Source organism: Heterodontus francisci, chromosome 3 (genome assembly GCF_036365525.1).
Source record: "Heterodontus francisci isolate sHetFra1 chromosome 3, sHetFra1.hap1, whole genome shotgun sequence".
Classification (NCBI taxonomy): domain Eukaryota; kingdom Metazoa; phylum Chordata; class Chondrichthyes; order Heterodontiformes; family Heterodontidae; genus Heterodontus; species Heterodontus francisci.
Window position 1 is genome coordinate 206,893,510 of NC_090373.1, and position 22,995 is coordinate 206,916,504.

Below are 22,995 nucleotides of genomic sequence, written 5' to 3' on the forward strand. Positions count from 1 at the left end.
GGGGTTCACTGTTTTGGCACTAACTCTCAGTACTGTAGTGGGGTTCACTGTTATGGCACGAACTCTCAGTACTGTAGTGGTGTTCACTGTTATGGCACTAACTCTCAGTACTGTAGTGGGGGTCACTGTTATGGCACTAACTCTCAGTACTGTAGTGGTGTTCACTGTTATGGCGCTAACTCTCAGTACTGTAGTGGTGTTCACTGTTATGGCACTAACTCTCAGTACTGTAGTGGGGGTCACTGTTATGGCACTAACTCTCAGTACTGTAGTGGGGTTCACTGTTATGGCACTAACTCTCAGTACTGTAGTGGTGTTCACTGTTATGGCACTAACTCTCAGTACTGTAGTGGGGTTCACTGTTATGGCACTAACTCTCAGTACTGTAGTGGGGTTCACTGTTATGGCACTAACTCTCAGTACTGTAGTGGTGTTCACTGTTATGGCACTAACTCTCAGTACTGTAGTGGTGTTCACTGTTATGGCACTAACTCTCAGTACTGTAGTGGGGTTCACTGTTATGGCACTAATTCTCAGTACTGTAGTGGGGGTTCACTGTTATGGCACTAACTCTCAGTCCTGTAGTGGTGTTCACTGTTATGGCACTAACTCTCAGTACTGTAGTGGTGTTCACTGTTATGGCACTAACTCTCAGTACTGTAGTGGGGTTCACTGTTATGGCACTAACTCTCAGTACTGTAGTGGTGTTCACTGTTATGGCACTAACTCTCAGTACTGTAGTGGGGTTCACTGTTATGGCACTAACTCTCAGTAAGGTAGTGGTGTTCACTGTTATGGCACTAACTCTCAGTACTGTAGTGGTGTTCACTGTTATGGCACTAACTCTCAGTACTGTAGTGGGGTTCACTGTTATGGCACTAACTCTCAGTACTGTAGTGGTGTTCACTGTTTTGGCACTAACTCTCAGTACTGTAGTGGGGTTCACTGTTATGGCACTAACTCTCAGTACCGTAGTGGGGTTCACTGTTATGGCACTAACTCTCAGTACTGTAGTGGGGTTCACTGTTATGGCACTAACTCTCAGTACTGTAGTGGTGTTCACTGTTTTGGAACTAACTCTCAGTATTGTAGTGGGGGTCACTGTTATGGCACTAACTCTCAGTACTGTAGTGGGGTTCACTGTTATGGCACTAACTCTCAGTACTGTAGTGGGGTTCACTGTTATGGCACTAACTCTCAGTACTGTAGTGGGGTTCACTGTTATGGCACTAACTCTCAGTAAGGTCGTGGTGTTCACTGTTATGGCACTAACTCTCAGTACTGTAGTGGTGTTCACTGTTATGGCACTAACTCTCAGTACTGTAGTGGGGGTCACTGTTATGGCATTAACTCTCAGTACTGTAGTGGTGTTCACTGTTATGGCACTAACTCTCAGTACTGTAGTGGTGTTCACTGTTATGGCACTAACTCTCAGTACTGTAGTGGGGTTCACTGTTATGGCACTAACTCTCAGTACTGTAGTGGGGTTCACTGTTATGGCACTAACTCTCAGTAAGGTCGTGGTGTTCACTGTTATGGCACTAACTCTCAGTACTGTAGTGGTGTTCACTGTTATGGCACTAACTCTCAGTACTGTAGTGGTGTTCACTGTTATGGCACTAACTCTCAGTACTGTAGTGGGGTTCACTGTTATGGCACTAACTCTCAGTACTGTAGTGGTGTTCACTGTTTTGGAACTAACTCTCAGTATTGTAGTGGGGGTCACTGTTATGGCACTAACTCTCAGTACTGTAGTGGTGTTCACTGTTATGGCACTAACTCTCAGTACTGTAGTGGTGTTCACTGTTATGGCACTAACTCTCAGTACTGTAGTGGGGTTCACTGTTATGGCACTAACTCTCAGTACTGTAGTGGTGTTCACTGTTATGGCACTAACTCTCAGTACTGTAGTGGGGTTCACTGTTATGGCACTAACTCTCAGTACTGTAGTGGTGTTCACTGTTATGGCACTAACTCTCAGTACTGTAGTGGGGTTCACTGTTATGGCACGAACTCTCAGTACTGTAGTGGTGTTCACTGTTATGGCACGAACTCTCAGTACTGTAGTGGGGTTCACTGTTATGGCACGAACTCTCAGTACTGTAGTGGGGTTCACTGTTATGGCACTAACTCTCAGTACTGACGTGGGGTTCACTGTTATGGCACTAACTCTCAGTACTGTAGTGGGGTTCACTGTTATGGCACTAACTCTCAGTACTGTAGTGGGGTTCACTGTTATGGCACGAACTCTCAGTACTGCAGTGGGGTTCACTGTTATGGCACTAACTCTCAGTACTGTAGTGGTGTTCACTGTTATGGCACTAACTCTCAGTACTGTAGTGGGGTTCACTGTTATGGCACTAACTCTCAGTACTGTAGTGGGGTTCACTGTTATGGCACGAACTCTCAGTACTGTAGTGGGGTTCACTGTTATGGCACTAACTCTCAGTACTGTAGTGGTGTTCACTGTTATGGCACTAACTCTCAGTACTGTAGTGGGGTTCACTGTTATGGCACTAACTCTCAGTACTGTAGTGGGGTTCACTGTTATGGCACTAACTCTCAGTACTGTAGTGGTGTTCACTGTTATGGCACTAACTCTCAGTACTGTAGTGGTGTTCACTGTTATGGCACTAACTCTCAGTACTGTAGTGGGGTTCACTGTTATGGCACTAACTCTCAGTACTGTAGTGGGGGTTCACTGTTATGGCACTAACTCTCAGTCCTGTAGTGGTGTTCACTGTTATGGCACTAACTCTCAGTACTGTAGTGGTGTTAACTGTTATGGCACTAACTCTCAGTACTGTAGTGGGGTTCACTGTTATGGCACTAACTCTCAGTACTGTAGTGGGGTTCACTGTTATGGCACTAACTCTCAGTACTGTAGTGGTGTTCACTGTTATGGCACTAACTCTCAGTACTGTAGTGGGGTTCACTGTTATGGCACTAACTCTCAGTAAGGTAGTGGTGTTCACTGTTATGGCACTAACTCTCAGTACTGTAGTGGTGTTCACTGTTATGGCACTAACTCTCAGTACTGTAGTGGTGTTCACTGTTTTGGCACTAACTCTCAGTACTGTAGTGGGGTTCACTGTTATGGCACTAACTCTCAGTACTGTAGTGGGGTTCACTGTTATGGCACTAACTCTCAGTACTGTAGTGGGGTTCACTGTTATGGCACTAACTCTCAGTACTGTAGTGGTGTTCACTGTTTTGGAACTAACTCTCAGTATTGTAGTGGGGGTCACTGTTATGGCACTAACTCTCAGTACTGTAGTGGGGTTCACTGTTATGGCACTAACTCTCAGTACTGTAGTGGTGTTCACTGTTATGGCACTAACTCTCAGTACTGTAGTGGGGGTCACTGTTATGGCACTAACTCTCAGTACTGTAGTGGTGTTCACTGTTATGGCACTAACTCTCAGTACTGTAGTGGTGTTCACTGTTATGGCACTAACTCTCAGTACTGTAGTGGGGTTCACTGTTATGGCACTAACTCTCAGTACTGTAGTGGGGTTCACTGTTATGGCACTAACTCTCAGTAAGGTCGTGGTGTTCACTGTTATGGCACTAACTCTCAGTACTGTAGTGGTGTTCACTGTTATGGCACTAACTCTCAGTACTGTAGTGGTGTTCACTGTTATTGCACTAACTCTCAGTACTGTAGTGGGGTTCACTGTTATGGCACTAACTCTCAGTACTGTAGTGGGGTTCACTGTTATGGCACTAACTCTCAGTACTGTAGTGGTGTTCACTGTTTTGGAACTAACTCTCAGTATTGTAGTGGGGGTCACTGTTATGGCACTAACTCTCAGTACTGTAGTGGTGTTCACTGTTATGGCACTAACTCTCAGTACTGTAGTGGTGTTCACTGTTATGGCACTAACTCTCAGTACTGTAGTGGGGTTCACTGTTATGGCACTAACTCTCAGTACTGTAGTGGTGTTCACTGTTATGGCACTAACTCTCAGTACTGTAGTGGGGTTCACTGTTATGGCACTAACTCTCAGTACTGTAGTGGTGTTCACTGTTATGGCACTAACTCTCAGTACTGTAGTGGGGTTCACTGTTATGGCACTAACTCTCAGTACTGTAGTGGGGTTCACTGTTATGGCACGAACTCTCAGTACTGACGTGGGGTTCACTGTTATGGCACGAACTCTCAGTACTGTAGTGGGGTTCACTGTTATGGCACTAACTCTCAGTACGGTAGTGGGGTTCACTGTTATGGCATGAACTCTCAGTACTGTAGTGGTGTTCACTGTTATGGCACTAACTCTCAGTACTGTAGTGGGGTTCACTGTTATGGCACTAACTCTCAGTACTGACGTGGGGTTCACTGTTATGGCACTAACTCTCAGTACTGTAGTGGGGTTCACTGTTATGGCACTAACTCTCAGTACTGTAGCGGTGTTCACTGTTATGGCACTAACTCTCAGTACTGACGTGGGGTTCACTGTTATGGCACGAACTCTCAGTACTGTAGTGGGGTTCACTGTTATGGCACTAACTCTCAGTACTGACGTGGGGTTCACTGTTATGGCACTAACTCTCAGTACTGTAGTGGGGTTCACTGTTATGGCACTAACTCTCAGTACTGTAGTGGTGTTCACTGTTATGGCACTAACTCTCAGTACTGTAGTGGGGTTCACTGTTATGGCACTAACTCTCAGTACTGTAGTGGGGTTCACTGTTATGGCACTAACTCTCAGTACTGTAGTGGGGTTCACTGTTATGGCACGAACTCTCAGTACTGTAGTGGTGTTCACTGTTATGGCACTAACTCTCAGTACTGTAGTGGGGTTCACTGTTATGGCACTAACTCCCGGTACTGTGGTGGAGTTCACTGTTATGGCACTAACTCCCAGTATTGTAGTGGGGTTCACTGTTATGGCACTAACTCTCAGTACTGTAGTGGGGTTCACTGTTATGGCACTAACTCTCAGTACTCTGGTGGGGTTCACGGTTATGGCACTAACTCTCGGTACCGTGGTGGGGTTCACTGTTATGGCACTAACTCTCAGTACTGTAGTGGGGTTCACTGTTATGGCACTAACTCTCAGTACTGTAGTGGGGTTCACTGTTATGGCACTAACTCTCAGTACTGTAGTGGGGTTCACTGTTATGGCACTAACTCTCGGTACCGTGGTGGGGTTCACTGTTATGGCACTAACTCCCGGTACTGTGGTGGAGTTCACTGTTATGGCACTAACTCCCGGTATTGTGGTCGGGTTCACCGTGATGGCACTATTGTGTCCTGGAATGCCAGCTTGAATTGCAGAGCTATCGTCCTGTCCTGACCTGAGCTTTTCTGTGCTGGATGAAGCTTATCAGTTTAGTTTAGTTTTGTTTAGAGATACAGCACTGAAACAGGCCCTTCGGCCCACCGAGTCTGTGCCGACCATCAACCACCCATTTATACTAATCCTACACTAATCCCATATTCCTACCACATCCCCACCTGTCCCTATATTTCCCTACCACCTACCTATACTAGGGGCAATTTATAATGGCCAATTAACCTATCAACCAGCAAGTCTTTGGCATGTGGGAGGAAACCGGAGCACCCGGAGGAAACCCACGCAGACACAGGGAGAACTTGCAAACTCCACACAGGCAGTACCCAGAATTGAACCCGGGGCACTGGAGCTGTGAGGCTGCAGTGCTAACCACTGCGCCACTGTGCCGCCTCAAGGCTGCAGAGGCTGCATTGGCAAGCAGGAGTGCTGTTCACTTGGAATGACGCAGCCCCAGTAGTAACAAACTCATCCTCGGACAACTACAGGTGTTTTTTTTCTGTTATTCATTCATGGGATGTGGGCTTCACTGGCAATGCCAGCATTTACTGCCCATCCCTAATTGCCCTTGAGAAGATGGTGGTGAGCTGCCTTCTCAAACCTTCTTGTGGATGGAGGTCCAGGAAGAGGCAGCAGAGACAGGATTCCCGGGAGACTGAAGGAGAAATCAATGGCTCCCTATGCCAACAATGCCTACTGGATCAGTACCTTGGCCTGAGTGAGAAGTGCCCTTGCCAGGCAGATTAGCTGTCTCTGTCCAATGGATAAATTCTTCCCCCTCTCACTGAGCTCTGTGTCTAATCCACCTGAGGTAGAGAGAGACATGGGCAATCAATGACACACACAAGTCGTCATCAATACAAATGGATACAGTTACTGTGATGGCTGCTCTGACCCACACTTACCCATTCGCTGTGTCAGTTCCAGTAGGTGACACTGCTCCAACACACTGTGCAGCTCGTTGTCTGTATGCTGCCTCAGTGGATCCAGATTTTCTCGCACTGTGCCGCTGAACAGGATTGGATCCTGTGGAATAACAGCCAGCTTTGATCTGGAAAAGAGACAAAATACCAGGAAAAGGGAATGAGTTGTAAATTCCCAGGTCTTCCCTCGCCTGAGGAATCTCGTTGACATATTATCCCTTTAAGTCATTGTCCCTGCCCCTGAATCTGGACATTGCACTCCTGAGGGGAATGAATTCAGTGATGCTGATCCAGTCAGCACAAACTGAAATGAAGTCAAGGTCCCATAAGGAGAGCTGAGCAGGGAAAGTAAATTATTCAGCTGGTGTCTTTCGGACACCTCTCTGTCAGCTCGACGAAAGGAACATCATTCTACCTTTGTTCAATCAGTAAGCACTCTGGCCAACACTAAGTCTGGAATAGTGCCACTCACTGCACTGATATACCTTACCTGAAGCACAGAAATTGAGGGAGTATCATTGCTGACACTGCAAAGCCATAAATAACCTCACAAGCCACAGCCCTCAGGCCTTACAGTCATTTTAAAACATATCCATCTCCCTGAAACTGTCAAGACACACTGGGGTCTGCCGGACCTTCAGTATAACAGATAACACACCGCTCATACAGTCTGAGTGGGGAGGACGAGATGGGGCGACGCGAGCGGGGAGCACGAGACGGGGCGACATGAGCGGGGAGGCCGAGAGGGGGGCAATGCAAGTGGGGAGGACGAGAGGGGGCGACGCGAGCGGGGAGGCCGAGATGGTGCGACGCGAGCGGGGAGGCCGAGACGGTGCGACGCGAGCAGGGTGTGGGACATGGACAGCTAAGTTAGCTTCGTGTCAGAATCCCGAGATTGGGGACATGGACCGCGATGTTAGCTTAGTGTCAGAATCCCGGGGATGGGGACATGGACAGAGATGTTAGCTTAGTGTCAGAATCCCGGGGATGGGGACATGGACAGCGATGTTAGCTTAGTGTCAGAATCCTGGGGATGGGGACATGGACAGAGATGTTAGCTGAGAGTCAGAATCCCGGGGATGGGGACATGGACAGAGATGTTAGCTTAGTGTCAGAATCCCGGGGATGGGGACATGGACAGCGATGTTAGCTTAGTGTCAGAATCCTGGGGATGGGGACATGGACAGAGATGTTAGCTTAGTGTCAGAATCCTGGGGATGGGGACATGGACAGACATGTTAGCTTAGTGTCAGAATCCCGGGATTGGGGACATGGACAGCGATGTTAGCTTCGTGTCAGAATCCCGGGATTGGGGACATGGACAGAGATGTTAGCTTCGTGTCAGAATCCCGGGGATGGGGACATGGACAGAGATGTTAGCTTAGTGTCAGAATCCCGGGGATGGGGACATGGACAGCGATGTTAGCTTAGTGTCAGAATCCTGGGGATGGGGACATGGACAGAGATGTTAGCTTAGTGTCAGAATCCTGGGGATGGGGACATGGACAGACATGTTAGCTTAGTGTCAGAATCCCGGGATTGGGGACATGGACAGCGATGTTAGCTTCGTGTCAGAATCCCGGGATTGGGGACATGGACAGAGATGTTAGCTTCGTGTCAGAATCCCGGGGATGGGGACATGGACAGAGATTTTAGCTTCGTGTCAGAATCCCGGGATTGGGGACATGGACAGAGATGTTAGCTTAGTGTCAGAATCCCGGGATTGGGGACATGGACAGAGATGTTAGCTTAGTGTCAGAATCCCGGGGATGGGGACATGGACCGCGATGTTAGCTTCGTGTCAGAATCCAGGGATTGGGGACATGGACAGCGATGTTAGCTTCGTGTCAGAATCCCGGGATTGGGGACATGGACCGCGATGTTAGCTTCGTGTCAGAATCCCGGGATTGGGGACATGGACAGCGATGTTAGCTTAGTGTCAGAATCCTGGGGATGGGGACATGGACAGAGATGTTAACTTAGTGTCAGAATCCCGGGATTGGGGACATGGACAGAGATGTTAGCTTAGTGTCAGAATCCCGGGATTGGGGACATGGACAGAGATGTTAGCTTCGTGTCAGAATCCCGGGATTGGGGACATGGACCGCGATGTTAGCTTCGTGTCAGAATCCCGGGATTGGGGACATGGACAGAGATGTTAGCTTCGTGTCAGAATCCCGGGATTGGGGACATGGACCGCGATGTTAGCTTCGTGTCAGAATCCCGGGATTGGGAACATGGACAGAGATGTTAGCTTCGTGTCAGAATCCCGGGGATGGGGACATGGACCGCGATGTTAGCTTCGTGTCAGAATCCCGGGATTGGGGACGTGGACAGAGATGTTAGCTTAGTGTCAGAATCCCGGGATTGGGGACATGGACAGAGATGTTAGCTTCGTGTCAGAATCCCGGGATTGGGGACATGGACAGCGATGTTAGCTTCGTGTCAGAATCCCGGGATTGGGGACATGGACAGAGATGTTAGCTTAGTGTCAGAATCCCGGGGATGGGGACATGGACAGAGATGTTAGCTTAGTGTCAGAATCCCGGGGATGGGGACATGGACAGAGATGTTAGCTTAGTGTCAGAATGCCGGGGATGGGGACATGGACCGCGATGTTAGCTTCGTGTCAGAATCCCGGGGATGGGGACATGGACAGCGATGTTAGCTTAGTGTCAGAATCCCGGGATTGGGGACATGGACCGCGATGTTAGCTTCGTGTCAGAATCCCGGGATTGCGGACATGGACAGCTATGTTAGCATAGTGTCAGAATCCCGGGATTGAGGACATGGACAGAGATGTTAGCTTAGTGTCAGAATCCCGGGGATGGGGACGTGAACAGCGATGTGAGCTGAGAGTCAGAATCCTGGGGATGGGGACATGGACAGAGATGTTAGCTTAGTGTCAGAATCCCGGGGATGGGGACATGGACAGCGATGTGAGCTGAGAGTCAGAATCCTGAGGATGGGGATATGGACAGAGATGTTAGCTTAGTGTCAGAATCCTGGGGATGGGGATATGGACAGAGATGTTAGCTTAGTGTCAGAATCCCGGGGATGGGGACATGGACAGTGATGTTAAATTAGTGTCAGAATCCCGGGGATGGGGACATGGACAGCTACGTTAGCTTCGTGTCAGAATCCTGGGGATGGGGATATGGACAGAGATGTTAGCTTAGTGTCAGAATCCTGGGGATGGGGACATGGACAGTGATATTAGCTTAGTGTCAGAATCCCGGGGATGGGGACATGGACAGAGATGTTAGCTTAGTGTCAGAATCCCGGGGATGGGGACATGGACAGTGATGTTAGCTGAGAGTCAGAATCCCGGGGATGGGGACATGGACAGAGATGTTAGCTTAGTGTGAGAATCCTGGGGATGGGGACATGGACAGCGATGTTAGCTTAGTGTCCGAATCCTGGAGATGGGGACATGGACAGTGATGTTAGCTTAGTGTCAGAATCCTGGGGATGGGGACATGGACAGCGATGTGAGCTGAGAGTCAGAATCCCGGGGATGGGGACATGGACAGTGATGTTAGCTTAGTGTCAGAATCCTGGGGATGGGGACATGGACAGTGATGTTAGCTTAGTGTCAGAATCCTGGGGATGGGGACATGGACAGTGATGTTAGCTTAGTGTCAGAATCCCGGGGATGGGGACATGGACAGCGATGTTAGCTTAGTGTCAGAATCCCGGGGATGGGGACATGGACAGAGATGTTAGCTTAGTGTCACAATCCTGGGGATGGGGACATGGACAGCGATGTTAGCTTAGTGTCGGAATCCCGGGATTGGGGACATGGACAGCGATGTTCGCTGAGAGTCAGAATCCCGGGGATGGGGACATGGACAGCGATGTTAGCTGAGAGTCAGAATCCCGGGATTGGGGACATGGACAGCGATGTTAGCTGAGAGTCAGAATCCCGGGATTGGGGACATGGACAGCGATGTTAGGTGAGAGTCAGAATCCCGGGATTGAGGACATGGACAGCGATGTTAGGTGAGAGTCAGAATCCTGGGGATGGGAACATGGACAGCCATGTTAGCTTAGTGTCAGAATCCCGGGATTGGGGACATGGACAGCGATGTTAGCTGAAAGTCAGAATCCCGGGATTGGGGACGGGGACAGCGATGTTAGCTGAGAGTCAGAATCCCGGGGATGGGGACATGGACAGAGATGTTAGCTGAGAGTCAGAATCCCGGGGATGGGGACATGGACAGTGATGTTAGCTTAGTGTCAGAATCCTGGGGATGGGGACATGGACCGCGATGTTAGCTTAGTGTCAGAATCCCGGGGATGGGGACATGGACAGAGATGTTAGCTTAGTGTCAGAATCCTGGGGATGGGGACATGGACAGCGATGTTAGCTTAGTGTCAGAATCCCGGGGATGGGGACATGGACAGTGATGTTAGCTTAGTGTCACAATCCTGGGGATGGGGACATGGACAGCTACGTTAGCTTAGTGTCAGAATCCCGGGGATGGGGACATGGACAGAGATGTTAGCTTAGTGTCACAATCCTGGGGATGGGGACATGGACAGCGATGTTAGCTTAGTGTCAGAATCCCGGGATTGAGGACATGGACAGCGATGTTCGCTGAGAGTCAGAATCCCGGGGATGGGGACATGGACATCGATGTTAGCTGAGAGTCAGAATCCCGGGATTGGGGACATGGACAGCGATGTTAGCTGAGAGTCAGAATCCCGGGATTGGGGACATGGACAGCGATGTTAGGTGAGAGTCAGAATCCCGGGATTGGGGACATGGACAGCGATGTTAGGTGAGAGTCAGAATCCTGGGGATGGGAACATGGACAGCCATGTTAGCTTAGTGTCAGAATCCCGGGATTGGGGACATGGACAGCGATGTTAGCTGAAAGTCAGAATCCCGGGATTGGGGACGGGGACAGAGATGTTAGCTGAGAGTCAGAATCCCGGGGATGGGGACATGGACAGAGATGTTAGCTGAGAGTCAGAATCCCGGGGATGGGGACATGGACAGAGATGTTAGCTTAGTGTCAGAATCCCGGGGATGGGGACATGGACAGTGATGTTAGCTTAGTGTCAGAATCCTGGGGATGGGGACATGAACAGTGATGTTAGCTGAGAGTCAGAATCCCGGGGATGGGGACATGGACAGAGATGTTAGCTTAGTGTCAGAATCCTGGGGATGGGGACATGAACAGAGATGTTAGCTTAGTGTCAGAATCCCGGGGATGGGGACATGAACAGTGATGTTAGCTGAGAGTCAGAATCCCGGGGATGGGGACATGGACAGCGATGTTAGCTTAGTGTCAGAATCCCGGGGATGGGGACATGGACAGCGATGTTAGCTGAGAGTCAGAATCCCGGGGATGGGGACATGGACAGAGATGTTAGCTTAGTGTCAGAATCCCGGGGATGGGGACATGGACAGAGATGTTAGCTTAGTGTCACAATCCTGGGGATGGGGACATGGACAGCGATGTGAGCTGAGAGTCAGAATCCTGGGGATGGGGACATGGACAGTGATGCTCGCTTAGTGTCAGAATCCCGGGGATGGGGACATGGACAGCTACGTTAGCTTCGTGTCAGAATCCAGAGATTGGGGACATGGACCGCGATGTTAGCTTCGTGTCAGAATCCCGGGATTGGGGACATGGACAGCTATGTTAGCTTAGTGTCAGAATCCCGGGATCGGGGACATGGACAGAGATGTTAGCTTAGTGTCAGAATCCCGGGGATGGGAACATGGACAGCGATGTTAGCTGAGAGTCAGAATCCTGGGGATGGGGATATGGACAGAGATGTTAGCTTCGTGTCAGAATCCCGGGGATGGGGACATGGACAGAGATGTTAGCTTCGTGTCAGAATCCTGGGGATGGGGACATGGACAGCGATGTGAGCTTCGTGTCAGAATCCTGGGGATGGGGACATGGACAGAGATGTTAGCTTAGTGTCAGAATCCCAGGGATGGGGACATGGACAGAGGTGTTAGCTTAGTGTCAGAATCCCGGGGACGGGGACATGGACCGCGATGTTAGCTTCGTGTCAGAATCCCGGGATTGGGGACAGCGATGTTAGCTTAGTGTAAGAATCCTGGGGATGGGGACATGGACAGAGATGTTAGCTTCGTGTCAGAATCCCGGGATTGGGGACATGGACAGCTATGTTAGCTTAGTGTCAGAATCCCAGAGATGGGGACATGGACAGAGATGTTAGCTGAGAGTCAGAATCCCGGGATTGGGGACATGGACAGCGATGTTAGCTGAAAGTCAGGATCCCGGGATTGGGGACATGGACAGAGATGTTAGCTTAGGGTCAGAATGCCGGGGATGGGGACATGGACCGCGATGTTAGCTTCGTGTCAGAATCCCGGGGATGGGGACATGGACAGCGATGTTAGCTTAGTGTCAGAATCCCGGGATTGGGGACATGGACCGCGATGTTAGCTTCGTGTCAGAATCCCGGGATTGCGGACATGGACAGCTATGTTAGCATAGTGTCAGAATCCCGGGATTGAGGACATGGACAGAGATGTTAGCTTAGTGTCAGAATCCCGGGGATGGGGACGTGAACAGCGATGTGAGCTGAGAGTCAGAATCCTGGGGATGGGGACATGGACAGAGATGTTAGCTTAGTGTCAGAATCCCGGGGATGGGGACATGGACAGCGATGTGAGCTGAGAGTCAGAATCCTGAGGATGGGGATATGGACAGAGATGTTAGCTTAGTGTCAGAATCCTGGGGATGGGGATATGGACAGAGATGTTAGCTTAGTGTCAGAATCCCGGGGATGGGGACATGGACAGTGATGTTAAATTAGTGTCAGAATCCCGGGGATGGGGACATGGACAGCTACGTTAGCTTCGTGTCAGAATCCTGGGGATGGGGATATGGACAGAGATGTTAGCTTAGTGTCAGAATCCTGGGGATGGGGACATGGACAGTGATATTAGCTTAGTGTCAGAATCCCGGGGATGGGGACATGGACAGAGATGTTAGCTTAGTGTCAGAATCCCGGGGATGGGGACATGGACAGTGATGTTAGCTGAGAGTCAGAATCCCGGGGATGGGGACATGGACAGAGATGTTAGCTTAGTGTGAGAATCCTGGGGATGGGGACATGGACAGCGATGTTAGCTTAGTGTCCGAATCCTGGAGATGGGGACATGGACAGTGATGTTAGCTTAGTGTCAGAATCCTGGGGATGGGGACATGGACAGCGATGTGAGCTGAGAGTCAGAATCCCGGGGATGGGGACATGGACAGTGATGTTAGCTTAGTGTCAGAATCCTGGGGATGGGGACATGGACAGTGATGTTAGCTTAGTGTCAGAATCCTGGGGATGGGGACATGGACAGTGATGTTAGCTTAGTGTCAGAATCCCGGGGATGGGGACATGGACAGCGATGTTAGCTTAGTGTCAGAATCCCGGGGATGGGGACATGGACAGAGATGTTAGCTTAGTGTCACAATCCTGGGGATGGGGACATGGACAGCGATGTTAGCTTAGTGTCGGAATCCCGGGATTGGGGACATGGACAGCGATGTTCGCTGAGAGTCAGAATCCCGGGGATGGGGACATGGACAGCGATGTTAGCTGAGAGTCAGAATCCCGGGATTGGGGACATGGACAGCGATGTTAGCTGAGAGTCAGAATCCCGGGATTGGGGACATGGACAGCGATGTTAGGTGAGAGTCAGAATCCCGGGATTGAGGACATGGACAGCGATGTTAGGTGAGAGTCAGAATCCTGGGGATGGGAACATGGACAGCCATGTTAGCTTAGTGTCAGAATCCCGGGATTGGGGACATGGACAGCGATGTTAGCTGAAAGTCAGAATCCCGGGATTGGGGACGGGGACAGCGATGTTAGCTGAGAGTCAGAATCCCGGGGATGGGGACATGGACAGAGATGTTAGCTGAGAGTCAGAATCCCGGGGATGGGGACATGGACAGTGATGTTAGCTTAGTGTCAGAATCCTGGGGATGGGGACATGGACCGCGATGTTAGCTTAGTGTCAGAATCCCGGGGATGGGGACATGGACAGAGATGTTAGCTTAGTGTCAGAATCCTGGGGATGGGGACATGGACAGCGATGTTAGCTTAGTGTCAGAATCCCGGGGATGGGGACATGGACAGTGATGTTAGCTTAGTGTCACAATCCTGGGGATGGGGACATGGACAGCTACGTTAGCTTAGTGTCAGAATCCCGGGGATGGGGACATGGACAGAGATGTTAGCTTAGTGTCACAATCCTGGGGATGGGGACATGGACAGCGATGTTAGCTTAGTGTCAGAATCCCGGGATTGAGGACATGGACAGCGATGTTCGCTGAGAGTCAGAATCCCGGGGATGGGGACATGGACATCGATGTTAGCTGAGAGTCAGAATCCCGGGATTGGGGACATGGACAGCGATGTTAGCTGAGAGTCAGAATCCCGGGATTGGGGACATGGACAGCGATGTTAGGTGAGAGTCAGAATCCCGGGATTGGGGACATGGACAGCGATGTTAGGTGAGAGTCAGAATCCTGGGGATGGGAACATGGACAGCCATGTTAGCTTAGTGTCAGAATCCCGGGATTGGGGACATGGACAGCGATGTTAGCTGAAAGTCAGAATCCCGGGATTGGGGACGGGGACAGCGATGTTAGCTGAGAGTCAGAATCCCGGGGATGGGGACATGGACAGAGATGTTAGCTGAGAGTCAGAATCCCGGGGATGGGGACATGGACAGAGATGTTAGCTTAGTGTCAGAATCCCGGGGATGGGGACATGGACAGTGATGTTAGCTTAGTGTCAGAATCCTGGGGATGGGGACATGAACAGTGATGTTAGCTGAGAGTCAGAATCCCGGGGATGGGGACATGGACAGAGATGTTAGCTTAGTGTCAGAATCCTGGGGATGGGGACATGAACAGAGATGTTAGCTTAGTGTCAGAATCCCGGGGATGGGGACATGAACAGTGATGTTAGCTGAGAGTCAGAATCCCGGGGATGGGGACATGGACAGCGATGTTAGCTTAGTGTCAGAATCCCGGGGATGGGGACATGGACAGCGATGTTAGCTGAGAGTCAGAATCCCGGGGATGGGGACATGGACAGAGATGTTAGCTTAGTGTCAGAATCCCGGGGATGGGGACATGGACAGCGATGTTAGCTGAGAGTCAGAATCCCGGGGATGGGGACATGGACAGAGATGTTAGCTTAGTGTCAGAATCCCGGGGATGGGGACATGGACAGAGATGTTAGCTTAGTGTCACAATCCTGGGGATGGGGACATGGACAGCGATGTGAGCTGAGAGTCAGAATCCTGGGGATGGGGACATGGACAGTGATGCTCGCTTAGTGTCAGAATCCCGGGGATGGGGACATGGACAGCTACGTTAGCTTCGTGTCAGAATCCAGAGATTGGGGACATGGACCGCGATGTTAGCTTCGTGTCAGAATCCCGGGATTGGGGACATGGACAGCTATGTTAGCTTAGTGTCAGAATCCCGGGATCGGGGACATGGACAGAGATGTTAGCTTAGTGTCAGAATCCCGGGGATGGGAACATGGACAGCGATGTTAGCTGAGAGTCAGAATCCTGGGGATGGGGATATGGACAGAGATGTTAGCTTCGTGTCAGAATCCCGGGGATGGGGACATGGACAGTGATGTTAGCTGAGAGTCAGAATCCCGGGGATGGGGACATGGACAGAGATGTTAGCTTCGTGTCAGAATCCTGGGGATGGGGACATGGACAGCGATGTGAGCTTCGTGTCAGAATCCTGGGGATGGGGACATGGACAGAGATGTTAGCTTAGTGTCAGAATCCCAGGGATGGGGACATGGACAGAGGTGTTAGCTTAGTGTCAGAATCCCGGGGACGGGGACATGGACCGCGATGTTAGCTTCGTGTCAGAATCCCGGGATTGGGGACAGCGATGTTAGCTTAGTGTAAGAATCCTGGGGATGGGGACATGGACAGAGATGTTAGCTTCGTGTCAGAATCCCGGGATTGGGGACATGGACAGCGATGTTAGCTTAGTGTCAGAATCCCAGAGATGGGGACATGGACAGAGATGTTAGCTGAGAGTCAGAATCCCGGGATTGGGGACATGGACAGCGATGTTAGCTGAAAGTCAGGATCCCGGGATTGGGGACATGGACAGCGATGTTAGCTTAGTGTCAGAATCCCGGGATTGGGGACATGGACAGCGAAGTTAGCTTAGTGTCAGAATCCCAGAGATGGGGACATGGACAGAGATGTTAGCTGAGAGTCAGAATCCCGGGATTGGGGACATGGACAGCGAAGTTAGCTTCGTGTCAGAATCCCGGGATTGGGGACATGCACAGCTATGTTAGCTTAGTGTCAGAATCCCAGAGATGGGGACATGGACAGAGATGTTAGCTGCGAGTCAGAATCCCGGGATTGGGGACATGGACAGCGATGTTAGCTGAAAGTCAGAATCCCGGGATTGGGGACATGGACAGCGATGTTAGCTGAAAGTCAGAATCCCGGGATTGGGGACATGGACAGCGATGTTAGCTTAGTGTCAGAATCCCAGGATTGGGGACATGGACAGCGATGTTCGCTGAGAGTCAGAATCCCGGGGATGGGGACATGGACAGCGATGTTAGCTGAGAGTCAGAATCCCGGGATTGGGGACATGGACAGCGATGTTAGGTGAAAGTCAGAATCCCGGGATTGGGGACATGGACAGCGATGTTAGGTGAGAGTCAGAATCCTGGGGATGGGAACATGGACAGCCATGTTAGCTTAGTGTCAGAATCCCGGGATTGGGGACATGGACAGCGATGTTAGCTGAAAGTCAGAATCCCGGGATTGGGGACGGGGACAGCGATGTTAGCTGAGAGTCAGAATCCCGGGGATGGGGACATGGACAGAGATGTTAGCTTAGTGTCAGAATCCCGGGGATGGGGACATGGACAGAGATGTTAGCTTAGTGTCAGAATCCTGGGGATGGGGACATGGACAGAGATGTTAGGTGAGAGTCAGAATCCTGGGGAAGGGGACATGGACAGAGATGTTAGCTTAGTGTCAGAATCCTGGGGATGGGGACATGAACAGTGATGTTAGCTGAGAGTCAGAATCCCGGGGATGGGGACATGGACAGAGATGTTAGCTTAGTGTCAGAATCCTGGAAATGGGGACATGGACAGAGATGTTAGGTGAGAGTCAGAATCCCGGGGATGGGGACATGGACAGAGATGTTAGCTTAGTGTCAGAATCCTGGGGATGGGGACATGGACAGAGATGTTAGGTGAGAGTCAGAATCCCGGGGATGGGGACATGGACAGAGATGTTAGCTTAGTGTCAGAATCCTGGGGATGGGGACATGGACAGAGATGTTAGGTGAGAGTCAGAATCCTGGGGATGGGGACATGGACAGAGATGTTAGCTTAGTGTCAGAATCCTGGGGATGGGGACATGGACAGAGATGTTAGGTGAGAGTCAGAATCCTGGGGATGGGAACATGGACAGAGATGTTAGGTGAGAGTCAGAATCCCGGGATTGGGGACATGGACAGCGATGTTAGGTGAGAGTCAGAATCCTGGGGATGGGAACATGGACAGCCATGTTAGCTTAGTGTCAGAATCCCGGGATTGGGGACATGGACAGCGATGTTAGCTGAAAGTCAGAATCCCGGGATTGGGGACGGGGACAGCGATGTTAGCTGAGAGTCAGAATCCCGGGGATGGGGACATGGACAGAGATGTTAGCTTAGTGTCAGAATCCCGGGATTGGGGACATGGACAGAGATGTTAGCTTAGTGTCAGAATCCCGGGGATGGGGACATGGACAGCGATGTTAGCTTAGTGTCAGAATCCTGGGGATGGGGACATGGACAGAGATGTTAGCTTAGTGTCAGAATCCTGGGGATGGGGACATGGACAGAGATGTTAGCTTAGTGTCAGAATCCTGGGGATGGGGACATGGACAGAGATGTTAGCTTAGTGTCAGAATCCTGGGGATGGGGACATGGACAGAGATGTTAGCTTAGTGTCAGAATCCCGGGGATGGGGACATGGACAGAGGTGTTAGCTTAGTGTCAGAATCCCGGGGATGGGGACATGGACAGAGATGTTAGCTTAGTGTCAGAATCCTGGGGATGGGGACATGGACAGTGATGTTAGCTGAGAGTCAGAATCCCGGGGATGGGGACATGGACAGCTACGTTAGCTTCGTGTCAGAATCCTGGGGATGGGGATATGGACAGAGATGTTAGCTTAGTGTCAGAATCCCGGGGATGGGGACATGGACAGCGAAGTTAGCTTAGTGTCAGAATCCCAGAGATGGGGACATGGACAGAGATGTTAGCTGAGAGTCAGAATCCCGGGATTGGGGACATGGACAGCGAAGTTAGCTTCGTGTCAGAATCCCGGGATTGGGGACATGCACAGCTATGTTAGCTTAGTGTCAGAATCCCAGAGATGGGGACATGGACAGAGATGTTAGCTGCGAGTCAGAATCCCGGGATTGGGGACATGGACAGCGATGTTAGCTGAAAGTCAGAATCCCGGGATTGGGGACATGGACAGCGATGTTAGCTGAAAGTCAGAATCCCGGGATTGGGGACATGGACAGCGATGTTAGCTTAGTGTCAGAATCCCAGGATTGGGGACATGGACAGCGATGTTCGCTGAGAGTCAGAATCCCGGGGATGGGGACATGGACAGCGATGTTAGCTGAGAGTCAGAATCCCGGGATTGGGGACATGGACAGCGATGTTAGGTGAAAGTCAGAATCCCGGGATTGGGGACATGGACAGCGATGTTAGGTGAGAGTCAGAATCCTGGGGATGGGAACATGGACAGCCATGTTAGCTTAGTGTCAGAATCCCGGGATTGGGGACATGGACAGCGATGTTAGCTGAAAGTCAGAATCCCGGGATTGGGGACGGTGACAGCGATGTTAGCTGAGAGTCAGAATCCCGGGGATGTGGACATGGACAGAGATGTTAGCTTAGTGTCAGAATCCCGGGGATGGGGACATGGACAGAGATGTTAGCTTAGTGTCAGAATCCTGGGGATGGGGACATGGACAGAGATGTTAGGTGAGAGTCAGAATCCTGGGGAAGGGGACATGGACAGAGATGTTAGCTTAGTGTCAGAATCCTGGGGATGGGGACATGAACAGTGATGTTAGCTGAGAGTCAGAATCCCGGGGATGGGGACATGGACAGAGATGTTAGCTTAGTGTCAGAATCCTGGGGATGGGGACATGGACAGAGATGTTAGGTGAGAGTCAGAATCCCGGGGATGGGGACATGGACAGAGATGTTAGCTTAGTGTCAGAATCCTGGGGATGGGGACATGGACAGAGATGTTAGGTGAGAGTCAGAATCCCGGGGATGGGGACATGGACAGAGATGTTAGCTTAGTGTCAGAATCCTGGGGATGGGGACATGGACAGAGATGTTAGGTGAGAGTCAGAATCCTGGGGATGGGGACATGGACAGAGATGTTAGCTTAGTGTCAGAATCCTGGGGATGGGGACATGGACAGAGATGTTAGGTGAGAGTCAGAATCCTGGGGATGGGAACATGGACAGAGATGTTAGGTGAGAGTCAGAATCCCGGGATTGGGGACATGGACAGCGATGTTAGGTGAGAGTCAGAATCCTGGGGATGGGAACATGGACAGCCATGTTAGCTTAGTGTCAGAATCCCGGGATTGGGGACATGGACAGCGATGTTAGCTGAAAGTCAGAATCCCGGGATTGGGGACGGGGACAGCGATGTTAGCTGAGAGTCAGAATCCCGGGGATGGGGACATGGACAGAGATGTTAGCTTAGTGTCAGAATCCCGGGGATGGGGACATGGACAGCTATGTTAGCTTAGTGTCAGAATCCCGGGATTGGGGACATGGACAGAGATGTTAGCTTAGTGTCAGAATCCCGGGGATGGGGACATGGACAGCGATGTTAGCTTAGTGTCAGAATCCTGGGGATGGGGACATGGACAGAGATGTTAGCTTAGTGTCAGAATCCTGCGGATGGGGACATGGACAGAGATGTTAGCTTAGTGTCAGAATCCTGGGGATGGGGACATGGACAGAGATGTTAGCTTAGTGTCAGAATCCCGGGGATGGGGACATGGACAGAGGTGTTAGCTTAGTGTCAGAATCCCGGGGATGGGGACATGGACAGAGATGTTAGCTTAGTGTCAGAATCCTGGGGATGGGGACATGGACAGTGATGTTAGCTGAGAGTCAGAATCCCGGGGATGGGGACATGGACAGCTACGTTAGCTTCGTGTCAGAATCCTGGGGATGGGGATATGGACAGAGATGTTAGCTTAGTGTCAGAATCCCGGGGATGGGGACATGGACAGTGATATTAGCTTAGTGTCAGAATCCCGGGGATGGGGACATGGACAGTGATGTTAGCTGAGAGTCAGAATCCCGGGGATGGGGACATGGACAGAGATGTTAGCTTAGTGTCAGAATCCCGGGGATGGGGACATGGACAGTGATGTTAGCTGAGAGTCAGAATCCCGGGGATGGGGACATGGACAGAGATGTTAGCTTAGTGTGAGAATCCTGGGGATGGGGACATGGACAGCGATGTTAGCTTAGTGTCAGAATCCCGGGATTGGGGACATGGACAGCTATGTTAGCTTAGTGTCAGAATCCCGGGATCGGGGACATGGACAGAGATGTTAGCTTAGTGTCAGAATCCCGGGGATGGGAACATGGACAGCGATGTTAGCTGAGAGTCAGAATCCTGGGGATGGGGATATGGACAGAGATGTGAGCTTCGTGTCAGAATCCTGGGGATGGGGACATGGACAGCGATGTGAGCTTCGTGTCAGAATCCTGGGGATGGGGACATGGACAGAGATGTTAGCTTAGTGTCAGAATCCCAGGGATGGGGACATGGACAGAGGTGTTAGCTTAGTGTGAGAATCCCGGGGACGGGGACATGGACCGCGATGTTAGCTTCGTGTCAGAATCCCGGGATTGGGGACAGCGATGTTAGCTTAGTGTAAGAATCCTGGGGATGGGGACATGGACAGAGATGTTAGCTTCGTGTCAGAATCCCGGGATTGGGGACATGGACAGCTATGTTAGCTTAGTGTCAGAATCCCAGAGATGGGGACATGGACAGAGATGTTAGCTGAGAGTCAGAATCCCGGGATTGGGGACATGGACAGCGATGTTAGCTGAAAGTCAGGATCCCGGGATTGGGGACATGGACAGCGATGTTAGCTTAGTGTCAGAATCCCGGGATTGGGGACATGGACAGCGAAGTTAGCTTAGTGTCAGAATCCCAGAGATGGGGACATGGACAGAGATGTTAGCTGAGAGTCAGAATCCCGGGATTGGGGACATGGACAGCGAAGTTAGCTTCGTGTCAGAATCCCGGGATTGGGGACATGCACAGCTATGTTAGCTTAGTGTCAGAATCCCAGAGATGGGGACATGGACAGAGATGTTAGCTGCGAGTCAGAATCCCGGGATTGGGGACATGGACAGAGATGTTAGCTGAAAGTCAGAATCCCGGGATTGGGGACATGGACAGCGATGTTAGCTGAAAGTCAGAATCCCGGGATTGGGGACATGGACAGCGATGTTAGCTTAGTGTCAGAATCCCGGGATTGGGGACATGGACAGCGATGTTCGCTGAGAGTCAGAATCCCGGGGATGGGGACATGGACAGCGATGTTAGCTGAGAGTCAGAATCCCGGGATTGGGGACATGGACAGCGATGTTAGGTGAGAGTCAGAATCCCGGGATTGGGGACATGGACAGCGATGTTAGGTGAGAGTCAGAATCCTGGGGATGGGAACATGGACAGCCATGTTAGCTTAGTGTCAGAATCCCGGGATTGGGGACATGGACAGCGATGTTAGCTGAAAGTCAGAATCCCGGGATTGGGGACGGGGACAGCGATGTTAGCTGAGAGTCAGAATCCCGGGGATGGGGACATGGACAGAGATGTTAGCTTAGTGTCAGAATCCCGGGGATGGGGACATGGACAGAGATGTTAGCTTAGTGTCAGAATCCTGGGGATGGGGACATGGACAGAGATGTTAGGTGAGAGTCAGAATCCTGGGGAAGGGGACATGGACAGAGATGTTAGCTTAGTGTCAGAATCCTGGGGATGGGGACATGAACAGTGATGTTAGCTGAGAGTCAGAATCCCGGGGATGGGGACATGGACAGAGATGTTAGCTTAGTGTCAGAATCCTGGGGATGGGGACATGGACAGAGATGTTAGGTGAGAGTCAGAATCCCGGGGATGGGGACATGGACAGAGATGTTAGCTTAGTGTCAGAATCCTGGGGATGGGGACATGGACAGAGATGTTAGGTGAGAGTCAGAATCCCGGGGATGGGGACATGGACAGAGATGTTAGCTTAGTGTCAGAATCCTGGGGATGGGGACATGGACAGAGATGTTAGGTGAGAGTCAGAATCCTGGGGATGGGGACATGGACAGAGATGTTAGGTGAGAGTCAGAATCCCGGGGATGGGGACATGGACAGAGATGTTAGCTTAGTGTCAGAATCCTGGGGATGGGGACATGGACAGAGATGTTAGCTTAGTGTCAGAATCCTGGGGATGGGGACATGAACAGAGATGTTAGGTGAGAGTCAGAATCCTGGGGATGGGAACATGGACAGAGATGTTAGGTGAGAGTCAGAATCCCGGGATTGGAGACATGGACAGCGATGTTAGGTGAGAGTCAGAATCCTGGGGATGGGAACATGGACAGCCATGTTAGCTTAGTGTCAGAATCCCGGGATTGGGGACATGGACAGCGATGTTAGCTG

At 51.0% G+C, this 22,995-nt stretch overlaps 1 protein-coding gene across 3 annotated transcripts in view; it reads right to left on the reverse strand.

Moving 5' to 3' along the window:
* abcc10 (ATP-binding cassette, sub-family C (CFTR/MRP), member 10) overlaps positions 1-22,995 on the reverse strand; it is a 505,256-nt gene that overhangs the window by 110,832 nt on the left and 371,429 nt on the right. For all 3 annotated transcript variants that reach the window (XM_068028201.1, XM_068028199.1, XM_068028202.1), the window contains exons 19-20: positions 6,203-6,348; positions 6,006-6,103 (exon numbers count right to left, since the gene is read on the reverse strand). In XM_068028201.1, the coding sequence (XP_067884302.1) occupies positions 6,006-6,103; positions 6,203-6,348 (244 nt within the window). The remainder of the gene's footprint in view (positions 1-6,005; positions 6,104-6,202; positions 6,349-22,995) is intronic.